The sequence below is a fragment of the Cylas formicarius genome, unplaced genomic scaffold (assembly GCF_029955315.1).
Source record: "Cylas formicarius isolate icCylForm1 unplaced genomic scaffold, icCylForm1.1 PGA_scaffold_1__22_contigs__length_36826433, whole genome shotgun sequence".
Lineage (NCBI taxonomy): Eukaryota > Metazoa > Arthropoda > Insecta > Coleoptera > Brentidae > Cylas > Cylas formicarius.
The window spans coordinates 2,241,568-2,252,183 of record NW_026844264.1 but is presented as its reverse complement, the minus strand read 5'-3'; the positions used below and the strand labels follow the sequence as shown (position 1 = coordinate 2,252,183).

At 39.1% G+C, this 10,616-nt stretch overlaps 1 protein-coding gene across 3 annotated transcripts; it reads right to left on the bottom strand.

Annotated features, from left to right (window-relative positions):
• Window positions 1-1,326: 1,326 nt before the first annotated feature.
• LOC132696331 (apoptotic chromatin condensation inducer in the nucleus-like) lies at window positions 1,327-10,224 on the bottom strand. Of its 3 annotated transcripts, none has more exons than XM_060661093.1 (7): window positions 9,716-9,869; window positions 8,468-9,632; window positions 7,800-8,409; window positions 7,580-7,742; window positions 7,348-7,519; window positions 7,175-7,293; window positions 1,327-2,090 (listed from the first exon to the last, which is right to left on the bottom strand). In XM_060661093.1, the coding sequence occupies exons 1-7, from the start codon at window positions 9,866-9,868 to the stop codon at window positions 1,959-1,961; spliced, it is 2,514 nt and encodes an 837-aa protein (XP_060517076.1). In that variant the 5' UTR covers window position 9,869; the 3' UTR covers window positions 1,327-1,958. The 3 variants fall into 3 exon arrangements, with proteins under 3 accessions (XP_060517076.1, XP_060517075.1, XP_060517074.1); XM_060661092.1 differs by adding an exon at window positions 10,095-10,211 and having other exon boundaries at window positions 1,340-2,090; window positions 8,468-10,032; XM_060661091.1 differs by adding an exon at window positions 10,095-10,224 and having other exon boundaries at window positions 1,360-2,090; window positions 8,468-10,009.
• Between the last annotated feature and the right edge of the window lie 392 nt (window positions 10,225-10,616).

Sequence of the window (10,616 nt, the reverse complement as noted above, 5' to 3'; positions counted from 1 at the left end):
ATGTGACAATAACTGCGTTCTGCACTAATACATTCAACACACACGGCTTAAAAATTCCACTTCATATTTTGTAAATAAGCCTGTCATATCACATTTTGACAATATAAAGTTCGTTTGGACGTCCAATATGGGATCTAAACGCAGGTTTAAGCAAACACTTTTTGGGTAATAAAAATTAATACGCATATTCTTAAGAGTTGAGTGTTTTTTCGTTGTGACTATCGAATGAAAATAAACGACTTCTCCTACGAATTTTATTTTCACTTATTAACTTATGCATATGCATTACGGTTAACAATGGTGATTTAAGACCCAGGGTACAATTCCGAATGTTCCCTAATTATTACGCAATAGTGAGGTTTTTTGCGTAACGCACCTGTGATGGTCGTTCCTTCCAATATTCTTGGAAGAAATTTAATATTTTGGGCAATCTCCACCTGCATCAATCTCAGCTTTAAGTCGTCAGCTCATGCTAATACGTTGGCATACATAGCTCCCTGCTGTTTTGAGGCATAAAATTTCTTCGATATATCTGTTTCACCATTATCCCCCAATATGTTTTCGAGTGGGTTGATGTCAGTGCTGTTACTTGACCACGGCAAGGTTTCAATGTTGACATTTTGGAGCCATTGTGTAACGATGTTTGCAGTGTGAACATGACAGTTTTCTTATTGAAAAATATAATTATTTTCTCGGTAAGGCTGTTCCAGACTGGCACCATAACATTCTAAAATATTTCGGCATGAGTTTGACTAACAAATCTTCCTTCAATCCGCCATACCACTCGCATGCCTCTGGATGTATTCCATCCCCATAAATTTACAGCGAAACTGCCTACAGCTCTGTACTTGTCGACAAATTGAAGGTTGAAACGTTGGTTGTCTAGTCTGTACACTTTGAGATTACGCTTTTAGGAAGACTGGAAGCTCTTCCATCTGAAAATATGACGCTATCCCAAAACTGCTGTCTTGCGCTTGATAGTTAATAGCAATAAGCCATGCTTGCTTCTGTTCGGAATGAGTCATCCTCGGCTATCCGAAGGGGCGCCTGATCTTCTTGAACTAATCTAACAGTTTGTTTATCAGATCCCCCTTTCCTTTCAAAAGTTTCTTCTTGTTTCCACCTTGGGAACAACTGTGCAAACGCTGACAAGTTTTTATTTGACAGTGAACCAGTCGTCCATAAACTGGTATCAATACCATCAGAAAATTTGTTAGAAAGGTTCATCAAAATTTAAAAAAAAGAACTAAATTTAAAGATAAATTTTAGGTGATGTACCCGACAACTTTCTAATTTGAAAATATTCTCTATCGCCGACATTCCAAGATATCAACCGGCGACGCACTATTGGGATACTCTTTGCGCATTTTTCCTTTCGGCTTGATGAACAAAAGAAACACGCGCGTCTAATGCCAAGTGTTTACTCAATAATAAAGTTGGTTAATACAAATTCTGCTAAAAATTAAAATCCTACTAACGTGACATTCCCACAGAATATTCGCTACTAAACGAAGCTTCCCGTGTCAATCCCGATATTTCCCTACCGTAAACACACACATCCCTCGTCGGAAAGAAATTTTTGGTGATAAGTAGTTTCTTATGCTGGAAATCCTATAAAAATTCGAATTTACTAAGCGCAACCTATTTGAAAAAAAAAATGCGAAAGGTATCGGACATTTTCTCTCATTCACACGTTTATTAACCCCGCCACGCTACAGTTAACACTAAATTTTGTGTATTTTTCTTCGATTCCGGCGGCCGGGTCGAACTACCACTCATGTGTTTACCGGCGGCTACAGAATTTAAAAACGACCTGAAACTTGAAAAAAAAAACAAACCTAACCTCACTTCCACACGCTTCGTTCGTCACTTCGCATACTCGGTACTCGCCCACTCGGAATTTTATGCATTAGAATAAAAAAAAAACAATATAAACTAGTCCTGATCACGAAAAATTTTCAACGTCTCCTGAAATTCCTTTCCCTTTCTCGAGGAAGATCCCTCGCGCCTCCGCGCCCGCGACCGGATTCTTCCAGGCGACGTTTGTGTTCTTCCATTCGCATTTGTCGCTGTTGCTGCTTTAACACTATCTACGACAAAATAAAAAAAACAGTTAAAAATAACTTCCGAATGGTTCAAGCTAGGGTACTGAAATTTGGCTCCTTTTAAAAATTGCTTCGATCGGACAGTGGCGTCCATCTTTTCGATCTTCGTCCTGTTCTGTGCAAATCGCTATGAAACACCATGTGCTCGAAATTTAAATCTATCGACTTCAAATTTGCCGCGCGTATAGATTTTATTTCGCTAACTGAACCTATTGGAACTGGGGGGGCTGAAGAGTCGGGAACTATTTTTAAAAATTTAAAACCCATCTTTACAAGTGCGCGATATCCGGATCTAAAAATTATTGAGAATATTTTTTGAAACTGTATAGAGTACGTCGGCAATTTGCAAAACAGTAAATAACTAGAAGATGAATAATCAGTTGTCAGTTTCTTTTACATGGTTATATAGTTTACTTATACTTCTCTATTTAACGTTATCACATATTGTACTGGGTGTTCCGGATATCTCGTGTATAAGGTATAGTAGGTGACCTAAATGTGCAGCTATCAACTTCAGATTTGGCAGGGATGTAGAAGTCCATACCGACACCTAAACTTCAGAAGTTGGGCGAAATTAAACGTCGGAAAGTTTGTTTGTTTCTTGAAAAAAATTTTTGGTCTTGTGACTCATAAAAAAAAATATTTTTTTCAAAACCACTAACTCAATTAGCAAAATTCTTGAATAAGAAACCGCGGGAGATCTGTTTATAGATAAAAAATCCAAAAGACCCTGACAATTATTCTTTTCGGGATTAAATTATTAGCAGTACATGAAAATTCGTGAACAATATGGCTATTTGGTTTGCACAGTAATGTGTTCCTCTAGGACCAAAGGCTTTTAAAATGCAATGATATTGTAGTATATTTTTAAAGAAATTGAAAATTTTTGTTGGGTTATTTTGGCTGCTAGAATAAAAATTATTTTCTCGAAAATTATGAACCCGATTGGCAAAATTCTGCAACCAAGGGACGCGGAAGATCCGGGACTATAACTTCTATTTTGAGCATTTTTGCGATTATATACACGGTTTTTCAATAACAGACCGAAATCGAAAAGAGCCTGAAAATTATTCCTTTTGAAAATAAATTATTGGCCGTAAATCAAAAATCGTAATATGCTATTTGATTTAAACAGTACTACCATCAAGAGCTACGATTTCTGTATTTACGTTTTGGGTCTATTTGCTAGATATTTGAAAAAATCCTTATGGAAGTCGTTATTTCTTAAGTTCAATCTAGACGCGATGACGTCACTTACTATTATGTACCGCATGGTTTCAGAAGACATATTTTACATTTATTCAGTTGGCTTTTTTATTACTTTTATTACTGTATGAAATATCTACTAGCTGTAACACTAAAGAATAAAATGGCCAAATTTCCGTTGTGTGTGTTGGAAGTTCGTTAACAGTAAACAGGAACGAAACTTTATTCCATCGGTTGTGCACTTTGGCAACGTGACTTGTTCTGTGGGTGAAGATATTGTCAATTTATTTGCAGACTATTTTTCGAATATGTATAGTGACGGGGACTGTGTCTCTGAAGGTGTCAACCTCTCACATTTGAACATTTCGATTTCATCTATTTACGAAAAACTGTCGACTCTAGACAAAAACAAAGGATCCGGTCCAGATGGCCTCCCACCATATCTTATTAAGCATTGCAGCTTCATACTTTCCAGACCACTTTATATTATCTTTAACCACTCTTTAAAAACGGGAACTTTTCCCAATTACTGGAAATCAAGATTCATTACCCCTATCCTAAAATCCGGCGATAACTCACAAGTCAATAATTGATAGGCCCAACAGTATCGTGAGTTGTATTCCTAAAGTGTTCCAAAGTTTAGTCTGCGACTATTTATCTGCTGGCCTGAAAGGTTGCTTCATCAACCAACAATTTGGATTTCTCCCTCATTGCTCCACTGAGATAAACTTGCTTACATTCACAGATTTTCTGCTGGAAACATTGGAGGAGGGGTCTCACGTTCATGCCATTTACGCAGGCTTTTGATTAAGTAAATCATCAAATCCTAATCAAGAAAATTGCAAAACATTGGTATCCAGGGAAAACTTTTGGAATGGTTAACATCATACTTTGTGATGACACAGGGGACGGATGTGAGTAGATGCAGGGGCTCCTGAACAGGACATTGGTAAGATTCTCACAATGGTGCCGGGACAGCAAGTTGGCTGTCAATCCTGGCAAGGTGGAGATGGTCATCTTCACCAGAAAAAGGAAGATGGAGTACAACCTCAACATTTCGATGGATGGGGTGCCTCTTTCTGCAAACGGAAGTGTCAAGTACTTGGGGGTGTGGTTGGACTCCAAGTTGACCTTCCAGGAAAATATAAGATCAAGGACCAGGTCGGCTTTTGGAGCTCTGTGGGCGTGCCGGAGAGCGGTAGGGGCCGAAGATCATGCAGTGCCTATGCTCACGCATGGGGCAGTGGCATGGTGGCCGGGGACCAAAAGAGCAGGAGCAAGGCTAGTTCTTGACAAACTGCAGAGATTGGCTTGCCTCTGCATAATACGGACGCCATGAAAACGGCGCCCACGAGAGCCCTAGAGGCTCTGGTGGGGTTGCCCTCTCTGGCGGATCAGGTGCAGATGGAGGCGGCCAGGACGGCTGTGAGGCTGGCGAGCTGCGGGCTCTGGAGGAAGGGAACCTTCAATTGGGGTCCGTACGACATTTTAGGGGACTGGCGCGGGGATCGCGGGGTCATGGGCATGCCGAGTGACGTCATGATCCCCGAGATGACCTTCTTTGACAAATGGACCTTTCTCTTCCTATTAAGGGAAGAGTGGAGAGAGGGCAGAGTCAGCTCCTGTGATGGACTTGTCTGGTACACAGACGGGTCCAGAATAGGAGATCGGGATCGACCTTGTCGGTCCCTCTGGGTCAGTACTGCACTGTGTTTCAGGCGGAAATTTTCGCCTTATTGATGGCGGCCAGAGAGGTGCTTCGGCTCAACCACGGATGCAGGAGGGTCTTCTTCTGCTTGGATAGTAGAGCTGCACTTATGGCGCTGAAGTCAGTGCGTACGCGCGTACGTTGGTCTGGGTCCCGGGTCACACCGGTATCTGGGGCCATGAGGCAGCGGACGCCTTAGCCAGGGAGAGCTCCTCGCATAGGCATATAGGACCAGAGCCCCGCTTGGGGATCGCCCCGTGTGTAAGTCGGGGAGCTCTCGAAGCCTGGGCGAGAGACCGGGCCGCGGTGGGCTGGAGAGTTGCTCCGGGAATGAGGCAGGCGAGACTTATGGACCAGGGAGCTGCTTAGACTGACCAAAAGGGAGTGTAGAGCACTAACAGGAGCCTACACAGGACATTGCAGACTTAGGAGGCATCTTTGCTTGCTAGGCATTGGAGACGACCCGGAGTGTAGGTGGTGCATGGAGGGGGAGGAGACCCCGTATCATCTGCTCACCGAATGCCCTGCCTTGACATGGGCAAGATTGGGAGTCTTCGGAAAGGCCCTGATGGATCCGGACTCAGTGCACGGTATTGAGCTAAAAGAGTTGCTGACCTTCTATAGGAGGGGCGGCATTCTGGACGACCTATAGATCGGCCTGGGGGCACAACGGGCCCATCTGATGGCCTAAGTGCTTAATACCAATACCAACATTGTGCTTTAATGAAAGAGTGCAAATGGTGCGCGTCCAGAGCTTCCAATCCACCAAAAGTAAAGTGCTTCCTAGTGTTCCACAAGGATCGCACCTGGGACCCCTACTCTTCAATATCTATGTGAATGATGTTGCATTCATCAAGCATATTTTCTATTATTTGCTGACGACTTAAAATTCTATATGAGAGTCCATAATGCTGATGACTGTACAAAACTCCAGTCCGATTTAGATCACCTATTGCTATGGAACGATTTGAATGGAATGGAACTAAATATTAATAAATGTCAACTATAATGAGCTTCTACCGGAGCAGAAACCCCATACATTTTACTTATAACATAAAAGGGTCACAGTTATTGCAGGCCTCCTTAATAAGGGATCTTGGATTGTTACTCAATATTAAGTTGACTTACACACACCACGATTCCTTTATTGTGTCCAATTCACTTCAGATTTTGGGCTTTATTAAGCATTGTACAGTGGATTTCCAGAGTGTTCTGTCTCTCATATTACTGTTCTGCTCCGTCATGCGTTCACACCTCCTTAGTATAACGTCCACAGAACGAGCAGGCCATAGAAAGAGTGCAGCATAGGTTCCTGCGGTTATAACATTTAAGGAGCACCAAGGACGTTGATTACTCGGAATTGGAAAACTCTCTCCAACTTACAACTCTTCAGATTCGTCGCATGCAGAGGGATCTCACCATTTTTTATAATCTACTGCATACAAATTCCCATGGACCTGAGCTGGTACGTAACATTGGGCTTCGCATTCCCCCCGCCAGACCAGAATAAACCACTCTCTCCAGGTGGAGTTCCATTGTACTAACTATTGGCAGAGTTCTTTTCTTACTAGGTCAGCTGCACCAGCGAATCCCTTTTCGGACCAACTTGACTGCTTCCAGAGTGCAAGAATATTTAAGAAAGAACTTAAAGACTGTCAGTAAAACTATTCCGCTTTTCTTTGCAATAGTATTGTATGACGTTGTGTTGGTGCCTCGCTACTCTTATAAGTGTCCGTACTGTTGTGTCGACTAACTATACTAATACATATCAATACTTTGGAAACCCAATTTTGTCATATTAGGGTAAGGTCTTCATCTATCTATTTCATTCTGTTTTAATTTATTTTATTTTGTTGTTTACTATTTTGTTTATGTGAATCCTATTTTATATGGGGTGGCTGGCCCATTGATAAATAAATAAATAAAAAACTTTGGATGGGTTAGATTACAGTCGTTTTTTGTGAGGCTTATTAGTTTCCATTTTTTTTAATAAAAAATCATTTGACTTTGACTTTGATGTGGGATTAAAATATTAATTGGAACAATTTTTCAAATAAAAAATGTGAACCATAAACCTGTATAACCTTCATCTTAAATGTGACACACTGTACAAACAAATAAACAAATAATTAATTTAGTCAAATAATGCACCTACCTCTTCAGGTGAAAGTGGTTGCCAGTAGATGCTGGGTGTGACTTTGGTTTTCAAAAATAAATCGTCCATCGCTTTTGGGGCCACCACTTCCTCATATTTGGTCCTTTTCTGATAAAAATCTAGATACAAAAGGGGCTTGAAATTGGGGAAAAGTTCTAAGATAAAATCAAAACCTTCAGGCATATATGGCAGCTGACTAAGCCTTCCAACTTTTTCCTTGCTCCTGGATCTCATCCTCGGACGTTTCTGGTGATTGTCCTCTTTCCCCATGTCCCACGTCAAAACAGGTGCGATCACCGCAGCGTTTTCTTCCATCCGCTCCCTCACCACAAGCGTTCCGGGCAACTGAAATAAATAATTCATGTCATTAATATGAGATCAAATAAGAGAAACCATCAAACACACTTGATTTTCTTTTTCCGGAGTTTTTTCCCGCCTAACGAAGGGCTGAGGAGGGTTCTTTACTTTTTCCAGTTCTTCCTCTGTCGAATATTCAATTATGAGTTTCTTCCCATTACCAATGGGCCAATTAACACCGTGCAAGGCATTCCTTGTAGCTTCGGCTTCTCTAAATCAAAAGAGCAAAATTTGAAAACGAAAAATACACTATAGAAAATCAACATACTCTGGAGTGTCATATTTTACATAACATTTCGATTTGATCTTGTCGGTCCAAAATCCATCTTCTGTTATCCTACCAGTCCTCTCCAATAATTCCTTAAGCTGTTTTACTGTAAATGGCCTCACCAAATTAGTAACAAATATAACATTCGATATTGGGTTTTTCGGAGGAGTTGGTGGAGGTTTCATTTTGCTTGCTGTATCATCAACTATGCTTATTTTTCTGTTTAAAGTTATAACATTTTCTTTCACCTCCACTTCGCTGATCTCCTTTTCTATATGTTCCATTAGCATTTTTTCTTTTTCTTCTCGTTTGGCTTCCACCATTTCCTTACGTTTTTCTATTTCCAATTGTTGCTTCTCTTTGAATGTCAAGTCTAAATTTACTTCGTCCTCCTTTGCAAAGCCTAATTTGGGGCACATTCTTCTTAAATCCTTCAAGTTTAAACAAATTATTTTTGTGGATGTTATGTTGGTTGAATTCCACTTCGGTTTCTTTAAAATAATTTGGGTTTCTGGATTTTCTTTACCCTCAAAAGAATGACCCTGCTGTGTCAATAAATTGCGCACAATTTTAATTACTTTGGGTAGTTTACCAGGTTTTTTGTCTGCTTCTAAAACATAAATACCACTATGGCCACAACAATTATTGTAAATGAGTTTCAATCTTACCTTGGTGTTCACATAACCCCATTTCAAAGGCATTACTATATTTCCTCTTTCTATCTTCATTAGTAGCATCATCACCTGAAGAAGATTGCTCTTTCTCACTTGACTCTTGAAAAGATGTTTGCTCTAATTTCATTTTATCTTCTTTCTTCTTATTGTCAACAATCAAAGATGGTTTTTCAGCTTCAACAGTACTTCTCCTCTTTAACAAAATTTTTCTGTTTTGATTTTTGTTGGTCATGTCTTTGTGTTTTTCACTTGTATCTGCTTTTTCTTTCTTCTGCAAGTCACTCTTTTTAGTTTGCTCAGAATCTTCATCAATGGATTGCTCCTCATGTTTTGAGTCACTAACATCCTGCAATAAGTTTCCTAAAGTTTTTGTGTCTGGTAATCTTTTCAGGGTGATTTTTTTTTTCAAAGACTCCTCACTTGATAAAATGTCTGCATTTTCTGAATTTTGACTGTCTACGGATTTGCAGCTTTCTAAACATTTCTTTGTGAGATGCTGAGATTGCTCTTCAATATGCGTATCTGAATTTACTTCCACACAGGAGCTCTTGACTTCTTCTTTGTTGAATATTTCAGATGCTTTTCCATCTATTGCCCTTTTTAAAAGAATCTTCTTTGTCTCGATGGGCTCGGTACTTTTTTTTGTACTTTCTTGGTTAGCTTCCAATTGATCACTACTTGTAGTAAGCAATTTCTGTTTATCAAATGTTTCAACTTTCGGGCATTCTAAGGAATGTGTGACAACTTTTAACAATAGGTTTTCCTTAGAATCACTGAAACTAGAGACAATTTTATCACTCGATTGGTTATGCTTTGCGGAATTAGTTTCAATTAAATTGCTCGTGCCAGAATTGCTTATCAAATTATTTGAAGAAGGTTGTAAAGGCCCCAATTGGATGTTATCTTCAGTCTGCTGACTATGTAACATATCTTCCTTTAGAACAGTGTATTCCTCCAATTTTGAAGTTTCTGGATTATTTTCATTTGACAGAACAGTTACAGCAATGCTAGCTTTCAATTCTTGGTTTTCACTGACTTTGTTGAAACATTTATTTTCAGATGAGTCACTGGCACTTTTTGTGCATTCCTCTTCGCACTTCGCTTTGTCAGATATACTTTTAAAAACAGTCTGTGTGTTACTTGGTGACTGACTGGTCACCTGCACATTTTTATTTTCAATTTCTTCATCAACATTTGACTCATTTCTGTCATTATTTGATCCCTTTTTATCATTAGACTTACCTTTAAAATTTTCCCCCTCACCGGTTTCTTGATGTTCCTCTGGTACCAAAGATCCACTGTATACACATTTTTCAAGCGCGTCATTGTCTTTTCCTGATGTAATTCTTCTAGACCTTCGCAATGAATCTCTATTAATGGAACTAGGTGATTCATTGTCTTTTGTAGAACTTCCATGATCAGAATCATCACTTGATGTAGACTTTCTTCTACGTCTCGATCTTCTTAATGCTGGAGATTCGATTTTAGATTTTTCTAAAGATTTTGCTGTTGCCTTTGAAGTTCGACGTACCATTTCTAAACAGAAATATGTATAGAAACTACAAATAATATAGATGTACTTTCTTCATTGCGTAAAGCATTGCTTTCAAAATTGTCTTACCTATGATAAAATTAGTAGTTTACAGCTTATTACAAAATGGCAAAATTTCCTCAAATACACAAATACTTGGTAATCACCTCACAAAACGGGCACAGTTTACAAACATGCATTTCCTTAAACTTGATCACAGAATACCAATGGCTTGATAATATTGAAATTACTCGAATCACTGATTTTCAAGTAAATGTATGCTGTCAGTTTGATTGGTCATGTTCATTTATTCAAAACAACCTTACAAAGGTCACATTACAAAGGTAATATTGCTATTGTAGAATTTAAGAGTTAACTTTCCGTCACTAAAAACATTTATTTTATGAAACCATTAGCCATGGAAAAATTTTGTAAATTATAAACGAATAATATTTTAAAATTTCTAATGCATGTAGTGCCTAAAATTAAAGAATAAAACGGCAGTATGTTATATTCTGTAGCAACAAACTTTTAATCGGATCGGAATGATTGGATAACTACTGTCAGCAGAAAATTTTATGTAAAAGAAAACGAAAAGAAGACGTTTGATAT

What these genes read in the sequence shown, in the direction of transcription:
- LOC132696331 (XM_060661091.1), bottom strand. Translation starts at nt 10,007, where the DNA reads ATGGTACGTCGAACTTCAAAGGCAACAGCAAAATCTTTAGAAAAATCT. An exon ending in GTAAAATATGACACTCCAGA is followed by an intron (nt 7,743 to 7,799) that starts GTATGTTGATTT and finishes CTTTTGATTTAG; the next exon opens with AGAAGCCGAAGCTACAAGGA. An exon ending in GCTGCCATATATGCCTGAAG is followed by an intron (nt 7,294 to 7,347) that starts GTTTTGATTTTA and finishes TTTTGTATCTAG; the next exon opens with ATTTTTATCAGAAAAGGACC.